Source organism: Hordeum vulgare, chromosome 6H (assembly GCF_904849725.1).
Source record: "Hordeum vulgare subsp. vulgare chromosome 6H, MorexV3_pseudomolecules_assembly, whole genome shotgun sequence".
NCBI lineage: Eukaryota > Viridiplantae > Streptophyta > Magnoliopsida > Poales > Poaceae > Hordeum > Hordeum vulgare.
In genome coordinates this window covers 20,328,370-20,353,802 of record NC_058523.1, presented here as the reverse complement: position 1 = coordinate 20,353,802, position 25,433 = coordinate 20,328,370, and the positions used below count along the sequence as shown (strand labels likewise).

The following is a 25,433-nucleotide window of genomic DNA, read 5'->3' as shown; positions in this document are numbered from 1 at the left end:
TGGACCGAGTGAATTGCCATCGAGTAACATGGTGTCAATCACGTCCTCGCAATCAGACTCCACAATGATCTTTTGCACACCCACTTCGCTGGCCAAGAGAAGTCCATCTCGCAAGGCTCTTGCTTCTGCTGAACTGACATCTTCGGCAAAAGATAAATCACTGCAGGAACCAGCGATGAACACTCCCTTGTTTGATCGCAACACCGCACCGGTGCTACCCGTCCCCGAGTCTTCAGAGAAGCCGGCATCCACGTTAAGCTTGTAAATGCCATCAGGAGGCCGTTGCCATCCATGTCGAACAGTACCTGGGCGCCTCTTCCTTGCCCTGACGAAGTTCTTCACAAGTGCCGATATTGCATGTGCTGATCTGGGTGATTCGGCGACATGCTCACCATGAGTGTAACTCCTCCTTTCCCACCAGACATACCAGACCGTCGTAGCAATGAGTTCAGCACGGACAACATCCGAAATATTTGATTTGATGGTGCTCTTAGAGAGTATTAATTCAGATAGGACCGCACTCCCGTCCTGCTCCAGATCACAAACTTGATTCACCAGGTTCAAAAGACCTAAGACCCTCCATATTTCTTGTACTCTAGGGCACTGGAAAAAAGCATGCTTTATGCTTTCACAATCCATTGAGCAGAGCGGGCATTGAGAGCTGGTCTTGATGTGTCGATTTGCCAAAACCCCATAGCATGGTATAGCTCCTAGTAATGATTTCCAGAGATGAATTTTGATCTTTGCGGGCAGCCTCAGCTTCCAAATGGTTCTCCAAATAGGGTTATTACCTGAGGAATGATTTGTATTCGTCCTCCTCAACTTTCGCCCATGTTGGTTATCCCATTCTTGGTGATACGCCGATCTCACAGAGAACATACCCCGCTTGTCCGGGTTCCAGGAAACGAAGTCATCCATCATCCCCACCGCAAGAGGGATATTTAGAATGCGTTGTGCATCAATTGGCCAGAAGATATCCGTGATGAGCTCCTCATCCCATGATCTTCTATCCACATCTATAAGTTCAAAAACTTTGGTTAGCACAATATTGCTCCGTGGAGTCATAGGTTTTTTGTTGGGGCTGCTAGGTATCCACGGATCCTCCCAGATTTTAATTGAAGCTCCATCTCCCACACGCCATATGATGCCTTGTCTGAATGTTTGTAACCCACTCCACAAACTTTGCCATGTGTATGAGCTCCCCTTCTTTAGGGTACAGTTAAGAAGATCACCGTCTGGATAATATTTTGCTTTGAGCACCCTTGCACACAGTGAATCTGGGTAGCATAGGAGCCTCCAAGATTGTTTTGCAAGGAGAGCTAGGTTAAACATTGGATGTCTCTAAAACCCATGCCTCCCTTCTCTTTCGGCACACACATTTCCACCATGCAAACCAGTGCATGTGTTTCTTCTGCTCTTCATCACCCCACCAGTATTTTGACATTGCCGATGTGATCTCGTTGCATATCTCCTTCGGTAGTTTGAAAACAGACATGGCATAGGAGGGGATAGCTTGTATTACCGCTTTAAGCAATGTTTCTCTCCCCCCCCGAGAGAAGTTTCTCTTTCCATCCTCTGATCCTACTCAGAACTCTTTCAACAAGATGCTGGAAACAATCAGATCGATCCACTCCTACAATTGGTGGCAGTCCTAGATATTTCTCCGAGATAGCTTCGTCCATAATGTTAAGAGTGGTGCAGATCTCCACTCTTGCTTGGACTGACGTGCATGGGCTAAAGAACAATGTTGATTTGGCCTCACTGACTAGCTGTCCCGAGGTCATGCAGTACTCGTCAAGAACTTTCCGGAGGGATATTGCATTTGCTTGGTCCGCACGCATCAAGATTAGAGAGCCGTCTGCAAAGAGGAGGTGGGATACTGCTGGGGCATCTCGGCATACTTTAACCCCCGTGATGTTACCAGCCGTCTCTTCGAAGGCGATCATACTAGACAAACCTTCCGCACATGTAAGGAACAAGTAGGGCGATAATGGATCGCCTTGCCGAAGGCCCCTCGTTGGGGCAAAAGGTGCCGATAGTTCATCGTTAATACGTACTTGATACTGGACTGAGGAGATGCATTCCATGATGAGGGCCACCCAGTCGGCTCTGAATCCTAGCTTGATCATCATTTTCTTGAGAAATCTCCATTCCACTCGATCATACGCCTTGTGCATGTCTAGTTTCACCGCACATGTGCCATACCCAGAGGTCTTCCTCTTGATTGCATGATAGGACTCGAAAGCTACCAGGAAGTTATCGGTAATGAGTCAGCCTGGAACAAATGCACTCTGGTTAGGCGAGATGATATCAGACAGAACCATTTTCAGTCTCCCTACCAGCACTTTGGATATGATCTTATATAGAACATTGCAGAGGCTAATAGGTCTGAATTGTGTAACAAATTCAGGGTTGTCCACCTGGGGTATAAGAACTATCGTTGTGTTATTCCATCCCCTAGGGATTTTCTTGGTTTGTATAGCCTGCAATACCTCATCCACCAGATCCTCTCCTATGATGTGCCAGAATCGCTTATAGAAAACTGCATGAAGTCCATCAGGGCCAGGGGCTTTGAAATCACCGATGTTGTACATAGCTTTTTTCACCTCATATCTAGTGTAGGGTTTATTTAGCTCCGTGTTCATCTCCTGTGTGACTCTAGGGTTTACTTTCTGAATGAGATTGTCATCATCCCCTTGCGCTCCAGCCGTAAAGAGAGAGGAGAAATATGCTGAGATGTGCTCATGTATATCATCGAGCTCCTCTACCCAGTCACCATTAGGCCCTTTGATTTTCATGATCGAATTGCGCTTCTTCCTGCCATTAGTTGCTCGGTGGAAAAAACCCGTATTTTGATCCCCTTCCTGCAAGCCAATCTGCTCTACCTCTTTGCATCCAGTATAGCTCCTCTTTCTCGAGCATTTCCTCAATCTCGATATGGATTTTCTGCTGTTGGACTATTGCGTCGTCAGTTAACGGACCAGGCAGTACAACATTCAGCTCAGCTTGCAACTGTCTTAGCTTCGACCTCGGTCCCTTCAGCGTATTCTTGTCCCAGTGATGTAGATCAGCATGCACCCTTGCAATTACATCTGCCAAGGGGCCTAACCCTTCCTCCTTCCTCTTATTCCACGCCGTCTACACAATGTTCTCCACATTCTCCTCTGCGAGCCACCGAGCCTCAAACTTCCGAGCCCCGGGTCTCTTCCTCTGCTGCAGTATCGTGCTATGTTCCGTATTAATTAGGATAGGACGATGACCAGACTTATCATACTCCTCATTGGAAACCCCATAGTCTGGGAACATATCAGCCCATCGCACGTTACTCACTGCTCGATCCAAACGTTCGCAGATAGTTCTCCTATGCCAGGTGAAGATGTCACCCACATATCCTAGGTCATCCAGACCGCAATCAGACAATGCATCACTAAAGGCCCGCAAGCATCAGATCGGTCGTGAAGCACCTCCTTCCTTCTCATAATTGTGCAGAATTTCGTTAAAATCACCCGCTATAAGCCAGGGGAGGCTTATCATCGCATGTAGCTGCCTTAGATATTCCCAGGTGAGGTGTTTTCGTTCTCCACTAGGTTCCCCATATAGACCCGTGAATCGCCATCCATCCGGGGAATTCTCATTGATACAAATGTCGATGAAGTTTGCATGAATCTCCAATGACGTGACTCCCAAGTTAGCTTGCCAAAGCATCAAGAGACCACCACTTCTCCCATCGCTTTCCGATACTGCCATTTGATCAAAGCCCAGACGCCTCATCAGTTTTCCTGCCCTTGCTTTGTTCATATGTGTCTCAGACAGGAAAAACACATCTGGTTTTACTCGCTGTGGATCCCCACGAGCGCACGCACTGCCGCAGGCTTCCGTATCCCGCGGCAGTTCCAACACAGTAGTTTCATTGCGTCCGGTCGAGCTCCTTCTCGGAGCTCGCCGATATCTGATGACTAGCATCCATGACGGTATTACATCCCGTTCTTGATCGCTTTGAGTCCTGAGACGACACATCGTCCTCCTCCTCCCCATCTACAACAGGGTTAGCATCCAGATCATCCATTGGTATTGTTCCCACACCCGCAGCCTCCAATAGGAGAGGCGGCTTCGGGTTACTAGGCTCTGTCGTTGGCACTTTGTATGTTAATCTTTTTCGAGATTTTTCACCTTCATACACTGTTCCAACTCCAACTTTGTGTGGGCTACTAGCATCATCCTGCAACTCCTTCGCCAAGGGCCTCCCATGATCAGTTTTGCCCTGGGGGTTGACCTTACTTCCCCCCGTAGCCTGTTGCCTTGTTCCTTGGGGTTGACCCCTTGATCTGGCAGCAAGAATCCAGTCACCCCAGGCCATGGACTCTCTGTCGTGCTTCCCATTACCATGCTCCAAGAATGTATGACCCATATGTCCACATACATAACAGAACACCGACATTTTCTCATAAAGGATGGAGTAGTAGACTTTCCGTTGATTCTTGGTTATAGAGACGAACCTCATCAGCGGTTCATTGACATTCAGCCTGACCCGAACCCTGACGATCCTTCCGTCACCCCATCTAGGGTTTAGCATGATACTCGATACCTCCCCCACTTTCCTGGTCAATGATCGTATCATCTGTTCCTTCCTATACATAGGAGGTAGGTCAACTATTTGGATCCAAACAACAAGTTTATCCAGCGCCACCTCGTCAAATTTTGTAAATCCGTCGTATGGTTCCATCAAAACCCCATGGTCCCGGAAGAGCCAAGGTCCTTCTTCCGTGATCTTCTTCCAATCGCCCATGCAATTTACCGTGATCGAGAAGAGGTTTGCTCCTAGCGCGCTGAAAGTAGCCCCCTGTGCCAGGCTCCAGGCCATGCGCATGCTTTCATAGAACGCCCCCCGTGAGAAGGGTTTCTCGGTATGAACTTTGGCTATCACCATGAACTCTGCTCCCGCAGTCTCCTCCAGGAATTCCTCATCGAAGTTGAGATCGTCCTCCTCTCTCTCTCTTGCAGATTCAATTTTCCTATGAGATCATCCACACCCATCACCTTATCCGCCATGGTTGAGCTACTCGCCGAAGACCTAGAGCCCGACGTCGCCATAGACAGCAGCACAACTCCGGCTCAGGTCCCGATCGCTACCCTGGTGCGGTTATATGGAGATCGTCCCCCCACTCCGGAGGAGAGTTGTAGTCGGATTTCACGAAGGAACTCTACACGTTTCCGCCACCGGAGATAAACCCTAGGCCGCCGCCGCCGTCAGGGGAGTTTTTCATGGCTTCGCTTACCCACGTGTTTTTAAAATTTCTAATTCGAGCATTTTTGTCTCGACAGACATCTCGTATCGGTGGCTCCGAAATTCAAATTTTAAATTCATCTCGTAATAAGCCGGTCGGCCGGCCGATCTCACCCATCCCTGTCCGATCCAACGGCTGCGGACTTCGTCGATCCGGCGAACCCACCACCCATTCCCACCAGTTGAAACGCCGGCCTCAACGAACCCATCGAAGGCTTCGCCGGAGCCGCCGCCCGCGATGTCCAAGGCCGCAGCAGCCGCCGCCGCCGCGGCGTCCCTCCCGCCACCGCCGCCGGAGGTGGCCCACCTGGTGGAGCAGCTCCAGCGCCACCACCTCGCCCCGGACGCCTCCCTCCTCTCCAGCTCCGCCCACTCCGACCTCCTCCAGGTACGGCCCACCCGCGCCGCCCATCCTCCCCTCCCTCCTCTCTCACCACTGATCCGGTGTTCTGCACCCGCAGGCGCGCGAGCAGGTCGCCGCGGAGCGCGCGCGCTACCTCGAGGCCCTGGTGAGTTTTGCCCCCCGCCCGCTCGTCGGATCTAGAATTCCCACGGGTTCTGGTCAGATCTGATACCGCGATTCCGTAGGCGGTGTACGCGGAGGCGATGGCCATGGTGGAGGAGTACCAGCACGCGACCGCCACGGGCAGCGCCGGTGCCGCCAAGAAGCTCAACTGCTCCCCGGAGGTAGGTTCGGCTTCCCCGAGTCTCTGAAATGTTCGCACCTCTCCGGTGATTCGTGCAAATAGGGCTGGGAAATGTGGATCGAACTGGTTAAAGAAGTATGAAATGTTTACTGCTTATCTGATCAATTTGGGTGGTGATCCAGAACTTGCCTGGCAAAAAATGGAACCTGGTGGTTGAGCACTTGAGCTTACTTACTTTGCTGGGAATGATTCAGGTGTACGAGTCCTTGGAGCACCATTTGGCGGTCGCCGAGGCGGCCCAGAGGTTGAGGCTCCCACTGCTCTCGCAGGACGGGGAGGCGCATGAGGAGGATATAGAGAAGCTGAGCAGCACCTTGTCAAGAGTTTCATTTGACAGTACCGCAACAAGTGCAACGCCCAGCTCAGCCTCAATCTCAACTGGCTACAATAACTACGGCAGCACCGGTAGCGCATTGACTGTTGCTGCTGTCGCTGGTGGTGGTGGTTCTGAGCTGGTTGAGCCTGGAGCAGGTGGCGTTCCTGATCGTTTTCTTGGGATAACATCAGATTATCTCTATCAGGTGCAGCAACAGCAGCCAGCCATGACCGTGGTATGTAAAATGCTTGAAGCCTTCACACTCTAAGTTATTATCTGGGTTAGCACCAAGTAATTTCACAATTTGTTTAAGTTGTGTAATTCATGCATATTCTTCGTGGAATTGTGAAACTGTTAGTGCTTAGTTTGAAAAGTGAAATAAATAAATTGTGCTTTTAAGTTTGAAAGCATCCACCCGTGATCTTGCATTGCAGGACATGGTCGAGTATCAGAGATCTGTGGCCAGAGAGATTGAGGCTCGGTTAGAAGCTAAGTGTGACGCTTTAGCTGATCTTTTTGCAATGGATGAAAGGGGTCAGTTACTGAGATACTGAATCTCATGGACATTCAGATATCATTTTTTATGATCTATAAGTTTTGACCTTCTCTCATCATAACATTTGAATATGTTGCAGATTCATCATCCATGAATCAGATTTCAAGTGCCAGGCTTCCAGAAAGGTGATTATTTTCTCATCTTATTCTCTCTTATGATTGTCGTTTTACACGGCCAAATTTTCTTTGGCAAGGTGTAATTTCTGAAGAAACTATCATAATTTTCCATGTAACATCTTACATTGATTTTATAGCTTTTTTATAGTACCGATGTCAATTTCTTCGCTTTGGATAACCCCGTCATTTATACAATTAACTTCTTGGTGACAATGTCCAATTGTCCACCTTTCTTGTTTGGAATTAAAGATTAACTGGGAGTTCCTTATAGACACTCATCTTAGTTCCCTTTTCTCCTTGGGCAGGGTTAAATTAATTATCGAAGGAATAGAAAAGGAAGAGTCCCTTCTACTGGAGGATCTTGCTTCCATGGACAGGAAATTTGCTGAACACTATAATGTGAGTCTTCATATGCTGACAAATTTCTTAAACATAACTCTGGTAGCTGGTCTACATTATTTAATGCAAATTCGTTCTCTGAAATCTGTCAAAATACTTATGGCTGTTCAAACTTCAAAGGTCTTGGAGCAAATTCTTGCTGTACTTATACAGTTTGTTAAAGACAAGAAGTTGGAACACCAGCACCAATATGTAAGGCTTTTTCATGCTCCTTTTATACTGGTACTTATTAATGGGGTTAGTACTATTTCTTGACGTCTGTTGGCTTTCTATGTATGGTCTATCAGGATGATGTGAAGAAGACCTGGCTTATTAAAAGATGCCGTACAATGAATGCTAAACTAAGGTTGGCACATGCATTCCTGTAACCTGAATCTCTAGTTTTGGGGGCTGAGCAACCCCCTTCTGTCTTCTGCTCGATCGGGTGCCTGGGCCTCACCATTCGTGTGTACGAGGCCTCGACACCACCCTGTACTCTATTCCTTCCTTCCCTATCAATGCAATTATACGCTTAGGCGTATTCGAGAAAAAAAGGTTGGCACCTGACTTGTTGGCACCTTAATCTTGGACCTGTGTTTAACTTCTCTGTTTTCACTAAGCTGATATTAATCCGTATCACGTTAAGCATAACTGAACAGCATTATATAAGCTCTTGCTAGAAAAACCATTGTGCTTTGAACCTCTCTGCCTTTTATGTATTTTTTTTCTATAATCAGTGATAGGATCAGAAGACTGAATGAACCGTATTTTTTCTTTCCTTTTTGTTGTAGCTACCTGGAGCACCATCTCTTGCGTGACACCTACACCAAGGAAACAGTACCTGCATTGCACAGAATCAGGTACATCCAACTTAATGTATCTTTAAACCAATCTTATCATTGAGATTGAGGGAAGCAGCACTTATTATATCCAACATGAAAAATGTCTTGGTGTTTTCTCTGTAGTAAGCAACCACCTTATGGGACTTACTGTTTATTGCAGGAAATATCTTGTGGAGGCAACGAAAGAAGCATCCAATTCCTATAATGAAGCGGTATGATACAACGTCTTTCTTGCTCTGTGTTAGTCTTTTAAATGTTTGGTCACTGGTAACAAACTTAATTTGTCAATGAAGCCCTTTCATATTCGCCCAATATTGTAGGAGGTTTAAGTATCATTGTTTTTGATTTAGACTTATGGGTGGTTAGCTCATCGGTTCTTAAGAAAATATAATACGGCGGTCGTTGGCACTGATATACCACTGGTCAAAATTAAGCAAGTCCTGCGTGCTTTCTGTTATATGAGTAAACTCGTTTAGTCGTGTGAATGAAACCTCGATCTCGGAGCATGCTGTTCACTGTTCACCCTTCAGTGAATTTTGGCGTAAGCTCACAAAAGAGTAGGGGAGTTACCAGAGGCAACATTAGCAGCTGCTTTTTAGTATGTCAGAGAAGCTAGTGGCCAAGGAACATTGATCAGGGTCGATCGTGCTGAAAATTGAATGTTGTGTGTCCTTACTAGTTATGTGAAGGTAGTTCTTTAGTAGTGCCACCAGTCAATTAGTCGATGCTGAGTTTCTTGGGGTGCACTAAGAATCTGACAAGCAGAGTTTACCTTTACCTAAATATCCAGAGATGCCCAATACTTAGGAGAATGAGATATAAAACATATTCTACAGCCTTGAATTTTAACTGCATGTTTAGACCTGACTTGAGAGAAAGGAAGTATGCCATGTCGTAGAAGCTAGAACCCACTTAATCCGATATAAGGAGACCATCCAGTAGTGTTCACATTCATTCGTCTAACGGTCATGTTTGGTGTTTTGATCCCTGCCTCAGGTCTCACGGCTCCGCGAGTACCAAGGCGTCGACCCGCACTTCGACGTGATCGCGAGGCAGTACCATGAGATCGTGAAGGTGACGCTGTCTCATATTCGTCGCTGTTAAGCACCGTATGCTATTCGATTGTTGCACCTTGTGCTGACCCTGACGATCCTGGACCGCAGAAACTGGAGGGCATGCAGTGGACGATCCACCAGGTGGAGATGGATCTGAAGCCAGCCTCATCATGATCACGCGCACGAAGGCAGGTGCCTGAAGCACGCCGTCCGCCTCCGCCTCTTGTTTTTTTCCCCTTTTTCTTCACTTGTGTATGTGTATGTATATGCTTGGCGTTTTTTTCTTGTCTTCCGGACGTTGAGGAAACCTGATGCATGCATGGATCGAGGGGCATGGTCTTGTCACCAGAGCTTCGTATCGAGCTTCCGTCAGGGAAGCATCTCTGTACGTACCATGCGTATGCTGGCAGTTGAGTCGAGTACAGTCCGTTGGATTCGAAGCGAGCGAGCCGCATCAAGCAAAACGCGAAAAGAGTGGGGAAGAAGCACGAGAGCACGCGCTACGTCCTTTTTTTTTTCCTCCCCGTTGGTTGGGGGTTGCAACCACGCCGGATGTTCCGTCCGTCTCACTGAACCATCACTGACGATTCTGTACTCCGTCCTATTTAAACCACTCACGTCGCCGGGACGCCGCCGCGACGGCCGATGGGCACATATACAGATACAAATAGAGACCGGTAATATGTTCCTTTTGAAGCCCGGCGTCCGGCGCCTGCTGCTGCTGCTGCAGCTCTCCCTCGTTTTCAGGCGCTTGTCGTCGGTCCGTGGATCCCTATCTGGACGGCTCGGCCGTTTTTGCTTGAGATACGGCACCGAGATGGACAGGATGACGGTGACGGTGAGCGCGGCGCACGCACGCTCTGCTCCACCACCACTAGATATCAGCGCCAGTATTGTATTCTCCTCGCCCAAGCGGAAAGCCGAAAACAATCCCACCACGAGCCCCACGCCGTGTGCTAGCTCGCCGCCGATGGGCCGGGGGATGATGGAGGGCGCAGTGCTCTGCGCCGCCAACCACGCGCCGCTCACGCCGCTCTCCTTCCTCGAGCGCTCCGCGGTCGTCTACCCGGACCGCCCCGCCGTCGTCGCCGCCGCCGGGGACGCGCCGCCCAGGACCTGGCGGGAGACCCGGGACCGCTGCCTCCGCCTCGCCGCCGCCCTCGCCGGCCTCGGCGTCCGCCGCCGCCACGTGGTAAGATCCCGGCCGTTACTCCTACTAGTGTTTTCTAGAGCCACACGCCACCCCTGTTCCATCAGCACGAAAACACGTCGCTCGCAGTCAAGAGTCAGCTCTACTTTGCTTTCTTGCTCTGGAATCTCGTGTGTGTGTTGCCCGACCGACTGCTCTCGCGCGATCTGCCGAGAAATCTTACCTCGCGCTGCGATCGATTCGTTCTGCTTCGCTGCGATCACCGGAGTGGTTCCGAGTTCTGACCTCCGTTGGATGACGACAGGTCGCCGTGTTCGCGCAGAACGTGCCGGCGATGTGCGAGCTGCACTTCGCCGTGCCCATGGCGGAGGCCGTAATCTGCGCGCTCAACTCGCGCCTCGACGCCGCCATGGCCTCCGTCCTGCTGCGCCACTCGGAGGCCAGGGTCGTCTTCGTCGACGCCGCGCTGCTCGGCGTCGCGCGGGAGGCCCTCCGCCTCCTGTCCGAGGCCGGCGCCGCGGCCCCCGTCGTCGTCCTCATCAGAGAGCTCCTCGACGGCTGGGACGACGGATCAGCATCTTTGGTGTCAGGTACGACGGGTGCTGAGCACGAGTACGAGGCTCTGGTGAGCGGCGGCGGGCCGCCGGAGTTCGCGGTCCGGTGGCCGGCGGACGAGAACGAGCCGATCGCGCTCAACTACACGTCGGGGACGACGTCGCGGCCCAAGGGCGTGATCTACACCCACCGCGGCGCGTACCTCAACAGCCTCGCCTCCGTGCTGCTCAACGACATGGCGTCCATGCCGGTGTACCTGTGGTCGGTGCCCATGTTCCACTGCAACGGCTGGTGCATGGCGTGGGGCGTGGCGGCGCAGGGCGGCACCAACGTCTGCCTCCGCAAGGTCACCGGCGCGGCCGTCTTCGACGCCGTCGCCCGCCACGGGGTCACCCACATGGGCGGCGCGCCGACGGTGCTGGGCATGATCGTGCACGCCGCGCCGGAGGAGAGGCGGCCGCTGCCGCCGGGGAGGAAGGTGGCTGTGATGACCGGCGGCGCGCCCCCGCCGCCGGCCGTGCTGTTCCGGATGGAGGAGCTCGGGTTCCTGGTGATCCACTCGTACGGGCTGACGGAGACGTACGGCCCGGCGACGGTGTGCGCGTGGAAGCCCGAGTGGGACGCGCTGCCGGCGGACGAGCGGGCGGCGATCAAGGCGCGGCAGGGGCTCCACCACCTCGGCCTGGAGGTGGACGTCAAGGACCCGGCGACGATGCGCAGCGTGCCCGCCGACGGGGCCACCATGGGGGAGGTGATGTTCCGGGGCAACACCGTGATGAGCGGGTACTACAAGGACGCGCCCGCCACGGCGGAGGCGCTCGCCGGCGGGTGGTTCAGGTCGGGCGACCTGGCGGTGCGGGTCCCCGGGGACGGGTACGTGAAGGTCAGGGACAGGTCCAAGGACATCATCATCTCCGGCGGGGAGAACATCAGCACCATCGAGGTGGAGGCCGCGCTGTTCGCGCACCCGGCCGTGGCCGAGGCGGCCGTCGTGGGCCGGCCGGACGAGCACTGGGGGGAGACGCCGTGCGCGTTCGTCGTCGTCAAGAACGGGGAGAGGGTGGAGCCGGAGGAGGTGGTGGCGTTCTGCCGGGGGAGGCTGCCGCGGTACATGGCGCCGAGGACGGTGGTGATCGTGGAGGAGCTGCCCAAGACGGCGACCGGCAAGGTCCAGAAGTTCGCGCTCCGGGAGAAGGCCAAGGCCATGGGCAGCCTCTCCACCAGCAAGCTCTGAATCCACCGCTGCTGCTGCTAACTGCAGCTCTGCCATCCCTTAATCTGTTCTGCGACGATTGCAATCCATGTTTGGTTTGGTTTGAAATAATTTGAGTGAATCACAGAACAATTTGATTTCGAAATTGCTGACTCTCTGTAAGTATCGACCGGATGGAAGATCCATGTGCCGGTAACTGTCACACAGACTGCATATTATTCATACAGTATGTTACACGTGTCTCATCATCCTCATCAGTTTTCGAGGCCTTTGGTTCGGCATCCAGCCATCATTTTTCTCATTCTCACTTCTGGTAGAACTTCAAATACAGTATATTTTTAGCGGAAAGAGTAGGTTAATAAATAACAAAATAAAACCAGCGAATCACATTCGTGGTCTGCAGTGCGATCATTTTGGGTCCCAAACTATACAAGTGATTATTTGGGTCTCTAAACTCCGGTAAGTGCTTTGCATTTCTTCTAGGAGAGCTTCATTCTGGTTTATAAACTCAAGGAAGTTGTATCGATCTTTTGTTCAGATTGTACACCTTGAAATGTTGTAATTCTATGTTTAGTGGCGTGCATTTTCTTTTTCTTTTAAACACATTATAATCACGTGTATTACATACACTCACCCTTATGAATATATACACACGATTTCAGAAAAAATGTTTTTAGTAGTCACTAATGTGACAGGCTGACAGACAATCTTCAATGACTGTTATTATTTAAGAAAATAAATTGCGGAGTATCTGAGGTTCTAATAACTTGGTGAAATTCAATTTACCTGTGATAGGTTTAACTCCCAGGAGAAAAGAATGAGAGGAGCATTTCATGTTTCAAAACCAGTTGAAAAACTTTGTTCTTCATGGACACTTTAGTCATGTTGTAGGGCTATGCTTCGGGGTTGGTCATACAAAGAGGAGATTATGATCCGCCCTATCGAGTAGAATCTCCTAGCTTCCACTCCTTCCGATGGCCATCGGCTCCCCGGCTTGCTCCTCAACCTCACACCCACCATCATCGGTCAGATGACTCGCTAACCATCCTTCTATGCCTGGCAAAACACCGGCATTCCTTCTGCCATATACCTCTAGTCACCTTGCGAAATGCCGCAACATAAGCCCGCATTTGCGAGGTATCCTCTTGGCTTTCTCCTCTCCCCCATTGCTCCCTCCCTCCTCCGACCACGGCATGTACTGTCGTATCAGTTTGTATCCAAACATTCCACCCCATTCCATTTCGCTCCGATCGCCTACCCCCAGCAAGCCATCGGACCCTGGACCCATCTCGTCGGACGACCTCGCCATCGTCCCATCACCGTCACCTCAACCCTCGAAGCAGGGTGTGCTCCTTCGCGCTCTTACATCCTGACAAATGACCGCGGATTGACCGTGTCTTCTCCGCGGACAGGTCCGGGCGTGCGATGGACCACAATACCCAACCTAACGTCCCATCCCATTTCACCTACGAAGCACCGATACGGCGATAGCGATACGGCGACACGGGTACGACGATACGGGATACGGCAATTTCTAAAAACATCAATACGGCGATACGGCAAGCATATATGAATAATAATAATAATGACATGTAATAAAAACTAACATAATAAAATGAATGAGATGGGATCAAAATACCGTCCTACAGGTAGCTTGGTTGCTTCCATGCCTCATTTCTTTTCAGTCTTGAATTGAATAATCATCCAGGTCCTCAACTCCTCATGATGTATGAAAAATAGAAAATGCAACATATGATATTAGACATGATAATATGAGATAGACAAGCATGAAAAGTGAAAAAGCAGTAAACAAGTTGGCTTGTAGCAATAGCATAAACCAAGAGAAAATAACATGATAAAGAGGATGATCCATATCAAGTAGTGCATTACAACATGACAACAGAAAGATAAAAGGCTCACATGGCCATAAATCCTTAGTCATACAGTGCATAATTGTGCATTACAACATAAAGTAAATGAGGACAACTCAAGTGAGAGCATCCATGATCTCAGCCTCCAATTCAGGTTCATCAAGTGTCAAATTGGCACCTTCAAGCATGCCAACACCAGTGAAGCTCTCAACCCCATCTCCACCCACATCCCACATCCGGCTTGGCCCAACATGATAAGCCTCAGGTTGTCTTGAAAGCAAACGCAGGTTGTTATGTGCGAACACTAAATCCTCAGCACGTTCAGGAGTGAGTTTGTTTCTCTCGGAACTATGGATGAAGGAATATGAGCTCCAATTCCTTTCACAGCAAGATGAAGATGAAGGCTGACCAAGTAACTTTAATGCCAAACTTTTCAGGAACTTTGTGCTTCCTCCATGAGTGCCCCACCATTGCTTTGGTTCAAAATCATCTCTATCTTCAATTGAATCGGCATTCTGGAAGTCATTCATCATTAGAGCAAAATCTGCAAATTCTTTCTTGACGGTCTTGTGGTCATTTGGATCCGGAAATAACTTCTGCAAACACTTGTTTCTCATTTGAAAAATCTCAATATCATTAAGGGGGGTAACACGACCAGGGGCTGCCACAAGCCAATTTGGACTATAGTACCTATTAACATGATAATGTAAAATCAACAAACCTTTTAATGTTGACAACTTGAGATTGTCAAATGACAAACATATATGAAGAGCAAACCTCGGATTGCACGAGTGAGCCAAACAATGGAGGGGGGTACTACTCTTCTCCCAACGTTTTGCAAGTTTTTTCTTGATAGCGATATAGAGAGCACAATCTTCATTGCGCTCCTTTTTTTCATAACGATAAATAGGAACTCTCACCTATGAAGATGAGGACAATTAAAATCAGCAAGCATCACACATAAAAAATGCCCAAATAATGATGAATAAAGCTAAAAGAACAACTCACCTTCTCTATCATGTCGTCCCACATCTCATATACCAAATGGAGAGATGGTTTGTCCGTGTCGGTCAACCTTATCATTGCATATATGGGTGAGGTGAAAGAGACAATGTATACAATTTTATCCCACCACAAATCACTCAAAATAAGATCCTTCACCCTTTGAGCTGTAATAGGATCATCCTCTTCAGTGTTGATCGCCTTTAGAAACATTGGACCACTCTCTGTCACAGCCATGAAGTTCAAAATTGGCCTCCTTTGAGGGTCAGACCAACCATCAGTCGCAATAGTCACACCTTTGAGCGGCCACGTAGACTTGAGGGGCTCCAGCATCCTCCCAACATGCTTCTTCTCTTTTGCAAGACATGTAGTCCTCAATGCGTTATATCCAGGAGGCACATAGCCACCCATTTCATTGTTTGCGATAAAATTGTAGGACTCTCGATAGTAGGGATTTCTTGCTAGATTGAAGGGAACCCCTACAAACAAAATAACTAGTCAACAACTATGCTTTAAAAAGACAACAATAATTGACATTGTAATGCAAAGTTGCATACCTCCGGTGATGAACATTCTTGCAATAAGAGCATCAGCTTGTTGTCGAAGCTCTGAATGAAAACTTTCCGAAATCCCAGATTGCTTTACTGCTGCCTTCCTTTTCCTTGATGATACCGATGGACCGGATTCCACTAAGGGTGGTCGAGGAAGTGTGTTCCTCGTTTTACCATGTGAAATAAGTATAGCGGCTGCCTTATCTTCATTGCGAAGTTCCTCAAAGAGAGGTTGTGTTACCTTGCTACAAGGGTTTATGCCTGCATTTAGTATCTTAAGAAGATGTGCTCTTATTCTCGTGTAGCTGCCCGGGAAATCATGCATACAAAACAGGCAACGGAAACGTGTGTTGCCTCCTCGACCTGATGGGTCTGCTGCTAGTTTTGTAACATGCTTCCATAATGGATATTTCGGATTCATAATGGCATTCTCAACCCCTTGACCTGCACCATCAACCTCAATGTTATTGCTTGCAGTACCACCGATTGAAGATTGGCTTGCTGCCATGCCACTACCCGCAGATGACATTGTATATATCTTCTTCAGGTATAAAAACAGCAAGTTTCAGACTTTCAGGTATAAAATACAGCAAGTTCAGACAATGAGACAAACATGAAGTTTCAGGCTTTCAGTTACCAGCAAGTTCAGTCAAACAGAGGTCTCAGGCTGAGCACCGAGCTGAGCAGAGGCGAGAGCAGGGTCGCCGGCAGGGGCGGACGCGGCAGGCTGGAGGAGCGCCGGCTGGAGGAGCACCGGCTGGAGGAGCGCCGGCGAGAGCAGGTTCGCCGGCAGGGGCGGACGCGGCAGGCTGGAGGGGCGCCGGCTGGAGGAGCACCGGCGGGAGGAGCGTCGGCGGCTGGTGATGCGCCGGCTGGAGGAGCACCGGCGGGAGGAGCACCGGCTGCTAGTGGTGTGCCGGCGGCTGGAGGGGCGCCGGCGGCAGTCGCCCTGGATCCATTCCGCACATACTGCTGCGATTTAGGTTTAGGTGCGGTCGTGCGGATCCTCCCGTGGTGCTGGTGCGTGGCTCGCTTGAGAGTTGAGATGGGGCTACCGTGTCCGGGACGTTCTGCCCCGTTTTCCAGATGTGTCCGTATATTTTTCCTTTTGTTTTAAATCAGAAATAGCGATACATCTCAGATACCCGTATCCCAGCCGTATCGTGCGTATCGGAGTATCGGCCGCGTTCTGAACGGCGATACAGAGATCAGCGACGTATCGGTGCTTCGGAGCATTTCACTAAGTTCATCATCAAATTTTATAAAAAGATTGCATAATGGCATCAAACCCAACCCAAACACTGGCTATGAACTAACAAGTGTGTCGAGTCATCATCTAAAAAAAAATATTCAAGTGCTTGAGTGAGTCAAATGAGGTGGTGTGAGCCCTGGTGCGCACGGGCCCAACACGCTGTAAGCCGGAAGCCACTGCTAATGACCCCACTAATCCTGACACTCCTGCTAGTACAAATTTAAGCGAATTAATCACCGCTGGCTAATCGAATCATTCGTGCGTGCCTTGCTTCCTACCTGCCGCAACACGAGCGAGCGAGAGGGGTGGGAGCGGGGAGCGCGCGCGCGAATCGCCGGCGAGGGAGAAGGCTCGGGCTCAGCTCCGGCGTGCGGCGGAGATGGCGCCCTCCGCGCCGCCCCCGCCCCCGCCGCCGCTCTCCCGCCGGCTCGTGGCCCTGGCCCTGGCCCTCGCCGTCCTCGGTTCCCCCGCCTCCGCGGCCAGGAAGATCCCGGCCTCCGTCACCCCGATCTCGCGGGACCTCTACCGCCCCAGGTACGGCGCGCGCCTCGCGGCTTATGCCATGCCTCGTAGGTTCCGGTAGCTCCTCCTCCCGTCTCGGCCGGCCTACACGTACGCGCCACCCGGCGGCCGGCGTCGGGTCTGTGTCAGCTGGTAGCCGCTGGAATTGAGCATTTGCTTGTCGCTGTGTTCCAATGCGTCGGCTGCTGGTTGCGGTGGGCGCGCGGTCCCGCTCCCGAACCCCGTCTGCTAGTTGATTAGGGATCGATGCAGCATGTCAAATTTTCGTTTGCGGTGTCATTGTCTGCAATTGCAACCCCTGTCTGTCTGTCTTGTCATGTTAGCCAGTCGATGGGAACTACGGAGTATTAGCTATGCCTGTGCACAGCACTGGAGGTTACAGAGTTTGAACCTAGTTTATAGCTATTATATCAGTGCAAACTTTTGATACTTGCCTTGCTAGTTTGGGGGTAGCAGTTTTTTTTTTTTTGATGGATTTGGGGGTAGCACTGGAGGCATGTCGTTTCTGTTTTTCTTGGAACCTCAAAGACCTTGGTTCTTCCAGTTCTGTTTTCATTGATGGATTTGGGGAAAATGCCCTTTTGTCCAGAAAAAGAGAAGGCCAGGGGATGTTCTGTTTGCTGCATTGCCTTTGCCAATTATGCACCCTTTTTTTTCTTTTTGTGAAACGCTTGCCGTCGGGTTAACTGGTTATGTTTCTTTTTCTCCACAGTGACACCCTTCTGAGTGAGATCAAGGCCCTGGTTGCCCGGAATCCAGATAGCTTGACTGTGAGTGGCTTAACTGTCCTTGTTCAGCTGTTATTGGCCAGTTTGGTTTGCTTCCTAGTTCCTAGTCGTATTTCTTACGCACATTTTATTTAACATTATCTGCAGATGGATACAGTAAGAGCAAGTAACAAAGGGTATTCCGCAGAGATGTTCGTTGTTACTTTTAATCATGTGAAGAAAACCATAGCCGATGGCTCCAAGATCAAAATCCTTCTGGTTAGTTCCTGATAGCTTTCTCTCGGCATTTTATTCTTAATCATGAGCATCATTATGTGCCAGTCAGTTAGCTTTAGCCTCTTGTATCATCAAACGTCACCAGATCAAGTATGCTTGCTTCGTCCATCTTGGTCTCAACCCCCTCACCTCGGGGGAGTAGTGGGCTCACAACATAAAGAAAACACAACTATGTCTTTCATTATGTGTTCGCACGTTATTTTGCAAATTAGATTATTGATGCCTTGCGGTTTTGACAGAAGGTTCATTGTCTTCCAGAGCTTTGGGCAGCATGGCAGAGAACTTATTACCTCTGAACTTGCATTAAGTCTGCTCTACATTTTGACGGAGAAGCGCAAAATTGCCGGTGTGGACCTATCATCATTTGAGAAAATTCTGGAGCATCTTGTGATCAAAGTTAGTCCTTCTGCAACTTATTCTATGTCTGCAGTCCTTGGCATGCATAATTAATAAGAAATTTATGGGAAGCAATTGTGCTCGCTGTTCTTCTATGCACTGCACCGAATTAGTATAGTTTTTAGGGTGGTTTGCTCTGAAAAAGGAATTTAGATATTGAAATATCAGGATCATTTCATTTCGGCATTGTTCTTATGCATGCTTTCTGAAATGAAACTATGCTTTGATCCGCTTGCACTGTTCGAATGTCAGTGCACTAATGATCTCTTACGTATGTTAAGTTATTCCTGCACTATGGGTAAGCATTATTATTCACACAAAGTTATAACAAAATTCACAGTATTTTTTAATATGTTTGTGAAGTATGTTTCTCCCAAGTGCTTCTGTCTGGATATAAATTAAAAATCATGGTTTTTCAGCAGACATAATCATGATTATTGCATATCCTTTATCCTAGTTTAAAGAAAAAACAAACATGTGGTCACATGGTGTTCTTTACTTTCATTTCTCTGCCTTCTCCCCTATCCACCTCTTTCCTGTGTTATAACATGTGTTTAGTAATGTGTCGTTTCTCAAACTCCGGATGTGTAGTGGCTTCTAAAGTTGCCTTTAATCATTTTAGGTGGTGCCAATGGAAAATTTTCATGGCCGCAAGCGCGTTGAAGCAGGGGAGCTTTGTGATAGGAGAAATGGTGATTTTCTTTTTCTTAAAAAATCATCACATGAGGCAGTTTATGTGCCATCTATTTTATCTCTTCTTTTCTTGCACAGGAAGAGGAGTTGATCTTAACAGAAATTGGAGCGTTGATTGGGGAAAGAAGGAAAAGGTTTGTGTCTCTGGTTTATCATTGTGCGCCAGCAAAACCTGACTGCTTTTGTTACATCTTGGATGTAAGCCTGAAAGGTTGAAGCCTTCTATGTTAATTTCCACAGTTTATGGTTTCTTTTTTGTGTGGAAGTACTTGCGAGCCTGTGTATTTATCGCGTATAACATAGCATTGCCCTAGAAGAGCTAGGTTGATTGACATTCAGTAACACTAAAGTTGCATTAAAGGTCAGAATTTTGCAGATCTGGAGCAGATATACGAAGTATAGCTATGGCCCTTATTGCTACCATGTATATTCTTTGTTATTGTTATGTTGGGTAATGGGTAATAACTAATAAGAGTTTGCTAACCTTGTGTGCACTCTGAGCAAGTACACCTTTCTCTTTTTTACCATGTACTCCCTCCGTTCCTAAATATAAGACCTTGTAGAAATTCCACTATGGACTACCGGAGCAAAATGAATGAATTTATACTCTAAAGTATGTCTATATACATCACTATGTAGTCCATAGTGAAATATCTAAAAGGTCTTATATTTAGGAACGGAGGGAGTATGTTCTTTGTTGGTTAATCAGTTAATTAATCAGAGTTTACTTATATGCACAGCATCAATCTTATGCACTATATTTATACATTTTTCCCTGCATTGCAGGATTATAACCCATTTGAGGAGGATCCTGGTACTGCTCCTTTCAGCGAACCTGAGGCCCAGATCATGCAAGAACTATCCAAGTCATTCAAACCACATATCTGGGTGAATGTGCATTCTGGAATGGAGGTAATGCAGCTATTGCGTTGTGCAGCTATAACATAAAGTTTGATCAATTGTTCACGAAGCGGAGGGAGGGACCTAACATATAACTTGTTTTTAGTAGCAATCTCATGTGTAGTTCCACACAGTGGTATTGAAACCTAGTGAAATAAGTTTTGATCAATGCCTATTGCTTTTACACATTCTCTCATTCTTCTGTTCAACTACAGGCATTATTTATGCCATATGACCACAAGAATACTACACCAGACGGAGCGCCTTCTCACTTGATGAGGTCAGTTTTAGAGAATGTGAACCATCGCAATTTCCAAGATAGCTGCCTAGTTGGATCAGGTGGTGGGGCTGTAGGGTATGTAACATCTCACACTTTGCTCAAGTTATGTGAACCCAAGAAGGTTATTGTGCTAAGCCTTCAACGAGGGAAATGTGCTAAGGTTTTTTATCCCATGACTTGCTAGGTACCTTGCACATGGGACTACAACTGATTATCTATATGACATTGCGAAGGTGCCAATGCCTTTCACATTTGAGGTAAGTTCATCTGTTGTCTCTGTTGCGACTATTATGAACTTGTATTGACATAACATGACTCATCACTCTGCTGGTATTCAGATATATGGAGATGAGAAAGCATCCACCGATGACTGCTTCAAAATGTTCAACCCTGTTGACAAGATAACATTTGATGTACGCTAATCTAGGATCTATAGATCAAGTAATGTACATAGTTTTTTGTTTTTGGCATATGCCTGACAGCGCAGTTTTCCTTTCCAGAGAGTCATTAACAAGTGGTGCATGGCGTTTCTCATACTTTTCGAGGAAGGGCTGCGAACCCTACCTGATGGGCAAGTAGTATCTCAAGGAGCACTGGATAACTGGGTCCCTATGGGGGGAGAGATTTTGGAAAGAACTATGGATCAAAAGAGCGGCGGTGAAAATGGGAAGCTTGAAGGCCTTGATCTCGGAATGCAAGAGCTAAAAACCTACTTTAGGCTTTTTATGCTATCGACATTCCTCCTGATGTTCATGTTCTGCTCGAGGATATCGAAGAACAGGAGCAGAGAATCAGGTAACATTTGAATCCCACGGGAGAACTGATTGGAGCTAAGCTATTCAGCTCGGTACGGGTTGGCAATGGTGCTCACCGTTTATTGCCGCAGATGAACAAAGTATAGCATGAATCATTCCAACAAAAGTCCATTTTCGGGGGGAACTTTGGAGGTGCGGCGACAGGAGATGACAAGGATGGTAGAATCAGAATGGTGTTTTGCAGCATTAGATGCTAGATGTATGTCAAGAGTGATCTGTTTATGTCTTCGACGAGTCATAAATGTAAGTTGTAAAGCTGTCGATATCTGTTCTTCGTCATGAATAGGTAGTGTTATCTGCGCCTTTTGAAGGTTGTTGCTTTTTTGACATGGTTGAATGTAACGTTCAGCCATCAACTTATTGTGATACGCGACTGAATGTAGCAATTCACTGACTTACTTTGACACGATCAAATGTAATATTCCATTGCCAGCATATTACGAGTTTGTTCGATGGAATGTTAAACTGCTCTCTAATTCTTTTTTATGACGAGATTTGTTGAATTTCAACTGTCAATATGCTCTAAACTATTCAGACTGATCTTATGAGGAAATTGTTGTTATGAAGTGCCATTTTTTTCTGTTTTAGTTAATGTATAATAACGATACTTATTTAAGGATGGAGGTAGTGCTACATTTGATACTGTTCGAAATTTCTCAATTATATTGACCACGTATCATCTTAAGTGTAACATGTATTCCTAAGCAGAGGGTGTACGTTATTGGCTTTAATACATCACAGCAAAGTATACGATTTCAAATGTAATATTCCATTGCTAGCATATTACGAGTTTGTTCAATGTTAAACTGCTCTCTATTTTTTTTATTACGAGATTTGTTGAATTTCAACTGTTAATATGCACTAAACTATTTAGACTGATCTTATGAGGAAAGTGTTGTTAGGAAGTGCCATTTTTATGGTTTTAGTTAAGTAATAATAACGATACATATTTTGGGATGGAGGTAATACTACATTTGATATCGGTCAAAATTTCTCAATTGTATTGACCACGCATCATCCTAAGCGTGACATGTATTCCTAAGCAGAGGGTGTACATTATTGGCTTCAATACAGCACAGCAAAGTATAGGAGAAGGAGAAGAAGTATGAGCTCATATACCGCAGACATACAAAAGTCTGAACTTCACATTTCAACCCATTAAGGGGCACATGTGGCATACATATTTTCCATTTCTCGCCAAAACGACGGCGAAGCGGAAGTAACCATAATATCTTTGAAAGACTGCACAGACGAAACTGCTTTGAGTTGGGCAGAGGTTACAGATACTTGATGAGGAGCCAGACAATAACCACAAGCATCACTATACCGACGGTGGACAGCAGCAGGGACATGCAGGAGCAGCCGCCCTTGGCGCGCTTGTTCAGGACCGCAAGCCTCTTTTGCACACGCTGCACGAGAAAGGGTTTTGCGTCAAAATTCAATTCGGGCAAAGGTTGAGAACTGTTAGTATCAAAAAAAGCGAAGAAACTTTCTTTGAGGTATAAGGATGAGGAGCGGAAACACGGGTTTGAAATACAACCTGGAGGCGCGAGTTTGTACCATCCACATGGTCGTCTAGGTCATCCTGCAATCATGAAGACATGGCTGTGAACAGAGTCTAGAGAGCAAAGAAAGAAACAAGTGGAAGACATGGCTGTGAACAGAGTCTAGAGAGCAAAGAAAGAAACAAGTGGCTTTGCGGTAAGAAACTAACAATCAGTCTTGCATGTAGGTCAAGCTCCTCATTGACTGCCAGCGCGACGTGTTTTGCGCTCAGCACTGTCTGCTCCAGCTTCTCAAGGCCCTCATCTTGTTCTGCAAATTGCAAAAAAATGTAGTAGCAGACAACATCAATGGATTAGGCAACTGTCAATTGTTCATCACTCTCGTGGATTGATAGTATTTGTAACCAACTGTAGATATACAAGCGAATGACGAGCTTAAATAAGCAGTCACATGGAGTAGGAAATGTGTTTTTCGTCACAAATAGCTCTTCATACATTTTGAGTAAAATGTGAGGATTTAAGAAGTTCATCATTTTCTTTCAAAACAAAGCAACTGAATGAATACTAGAAATTGGAATATATGCAAGGGACACTGGTGACTTCTGAATTTGTATGTTTGACACCAGAAACAGGGTAACCGCGTCATGCCAATGAAATTGCGAGGAATGGATTTGGCATGTCCACTGTGAGGCAAAGGAGGAACAGCAATGTCTAGTTTGACTGTTTGACCAGTCATAAAGACAATACTTCTCTTGGATACAATCAAAAAGAAGTAAAGCTCTCTCCTCAATTAGTTCAACAAATTGAACATCACCAGTAAACACCTATCAACATGCCACATCCACATTGATGTATCTGTCTGAGGTTGGTGGAAAACTGGAAACAGAAGGCGACAGGCCAGCCATCACATCGAGTAACCACTCTGACATCGGCACAATACTTCACTGTCACAGCGGCACGAACAGCAAGTCATACATAGAGTACATCAGTACCTTTCATGATTTGCCTCTGAAGGCCAACAATCCCTTGGTTATCCAACCCAGCGACTCTGCTCATGTCATCAGCAGCTTTCTTACTCTGACCAAGCAAATCCTCCCTAAATTGTGAAAAAAGCACATATGCGATACATACAAGAAACTTAATTAATATGCATTTGAACAGATTTTAACAAGATAAAGCAATGACGAGCCTTCTTTATAAAAAGTTTGATGACGTTGATGGCATCGGTTACCAAAATGCAGAACACACCTGTTGGCGAAGGTTGACATGTTGAAACTTTCCGCCATCTGTTTTGCTCTAGATTTCAAATTAGAAAGCATGTCTCGGCGCTTATGCAGCTCCTTGTCGGTGCTGCACAACATGGAAGATCACTTAAGAGTGGATTTCTTCTTTATAACAGATATACATTTTGAAATGTATAAAGAGAAGTTATATTGTGTAGCAGCATATGTATAGATATCTCGATATCAAGCAGAGCTGATTCTGATAACTGATAAACTGGTGCTAGTGTCTGTACCAAAGTAACCAGCGCACACCATATATCACACAAACCATCGTAGAAAGCATACATATTAGCAGGGTAAACTACTTCAAATGTTGTCTCGTAAGAAATGAATCAGCACACATATATGGATGCACAATTGGTGTAAAGTGTGTACATGAGAATTGTGGCTTAGGCTGAATTTTGATTCTAGGGTTGTCATAAAATGGTGTCGACAGCATTTATAGAAGCTCGCTAGGTTCCTACACCATCATACCACCATTTCTGGTTTCCGCATAGTGGATTCTCAGACAGACAAAATGGTGAGTGAATCTGCAGGAGGTGACTAGCTAGCTAGGAACAAACGACAACGCGAATCGACCTCCAAACAATCGTGCCTCCTCCATGCATTTGGGCCAGAGCTGGTAATAAGCAGAGTAAGGGATGACGCGCTAGGGTGAGATAGCGAGCGAGGGAGCGAAACGTACATGGATTTGGGGGGAAGCCTGGCGAGCATCCCCTCGAGGGTGTCCAGCCTGGTCCCGAGGATGGTGATCTTGCGGCGGATGGCGGAGGTGTGGCGCATGGCCTCCGGGCCGGACTGCGGGAGCGCGGCCCGGTCGGCGACCATGGAGGCGACGTCGTCGGCCAGGCGCGCCGCCTCGCCGTGCTCCCGCACCCACGGATCCGCGGACGACGCCATCGCCGGCAGGGAGATGGACCCGATCGGCTCCTCGGGGGTCGATCGATGGGCCGGGCGTCCGGTTCGGCCGCGTCGCGTCGCGTCGCCGGCCGCTCGGTCGATTCGCTCCGCGACGGCGATGGATGCCTCCTTTCCCCTTTGGCGTGCGATTTGCGGTTGGTGGTTTCCTTGTCCGTGCCGTGCCCTTTGACGAAGGAAAGCGTAGCTGCGGGGAAGAAGGGATTAGACACGGAGTAGTTTAATTATGGGTTTTAATTATAACTAGCAAAAATGCCCGTGCGTTGAAA

At 47.8% G+C, this 25,433-nt stretch overlaps 2 protein-coding genes and 1 pseudogene across 3 annotated transcripts; 2 read left to right on the top strand and 1 right to left on the bottom strand.

Moving 5' to 3' along the window:
* The first annotated feature begins 5,470 nt into the window (after positions 1-5,470).
* LOC123402677 lies at positions 5,471-12,415 on the top strand (annotated as a pseudogene). The gene is made up of 14 exons (XR_006611325.1): positions 5,471-5,672; positions 5,746-5,793; positions 5,873-5,971; positions 6,186-6,542; positions 6,742-6,841; positions 6,943-6,988; positions 7,285-7,378; positions 7,499-7,570; positions 7,666-7,724; positions 8,149-8,217; positions 8,360-8,411; positions 9,196-9,273; positions 9,363-10,446; positions 10,709-12,415. The product of XR_006611325.1 is annotated as an uncharacterized LOC123402677 (transcript).
* Positions 12,416-17,099: 4,684 nt separating this feature from the next.
* Positions 17,100-21,893, top strand: LOC123402675 (zinc carboxypeptidase). Its single transcript, XM_045096616.1, has 12 exons — positions 17,100-17,382; positions 18,083-18,140; positions 18,246-18,356; positions 18,633-18,770; positions 19,393-19,462; positions 19,542-19,597; positions 20,250-20,375; positions 20,579-20,718; positions 20,828-20,900; positions 20,982-21,056; positions 21,144-21,438; positions 21,530-21,893. The coding sequence occupies exons 1-12, from the start codon at positions 17,228-17,230 to the stop codon at positions 21,547-21,549; spliced, it is 1,317 nt and encodes a 438-aa protein (XP_044952551.1). The 5' UTR covers positions 17,100-17,227; the 3' UTR covers positions 21,550-21,893.
* Positions 21,894-22,585: 692 nt separating this feature from the next.
* Positions 22,586-25,387, bottom strand: LOC123402676 (syntaxin-51-like). Its single transcript, XM_045096617.1, has 6 exons — positions 24,932-25,387; positions 24,212-24,313; positions 23,956-24,059; positions 23,173-23,273; positions 22,999-23,043; positions 22,586-22,867 (listed from the first exon to the last, which is right to left on the bottom strand). The coding sequence occupies exons 1-6, from the start codon at positions 25,144-25,146 to the stop codon at positions 22,736-22,738; spliced, it is 699 nt and encodes a 232-aa protein (XP_044952552.1). The 5' UTR covers positions 25,147-25,387; the 3' UTR covers positions 22,586-22,735.
* Between the last annotated feature and the right edge of the window lie 46 nt (positions 25,388-25,433).

Excerpts from the sequence above, each read along its gene's own strand:
- LOC123402676 (XM_045096617.1), bottom strand. The coding sequence starts at position 25,146 with ATGGCGTCGTCCGCGGATCCGTGGGTGCGGGAGCACGGCGAGGCGGCG. Across the intron at positions 24,060-24,211 it reads ATGTCAACCTTCGCCAACAG|GGAGGATTTGCTTGGTCAGA; the intron begins GTGTGTTCTGCA and ends TTCACAATTTAG. Across the intron at positions 23,274-23,955 it reads TCAGAGGCAAATCATGAAAG|AACAAGATGAGGGCCTTGAG; the intron begins GTACTGATGTAC and ends TGCAATTTGCAG.
- LOC123402675 (XM_045096616.1), top strand. The coding sequence starts at position 17,228 with ATGGCGCCCTCCGCGCCGCCCCCGCCCCCGCCGCCGCTCTCCCGCCGG. Across the intron at positions 18,141-18,245 it reads GGAATCCAGATAGCTTGACT|ATGGATACAGTAAGAGCAAG; the intron begins GTGAGTGGCTTA and ends CATTATCTGCAG. Across the intron at positions 21,439-21,529 it reads GAACAGGAGCAGAGAATCAG|ATGAACAAAGTATAGCATGA; the intron begins GTAACATTTGAA and ends TTATTGCCGCAG.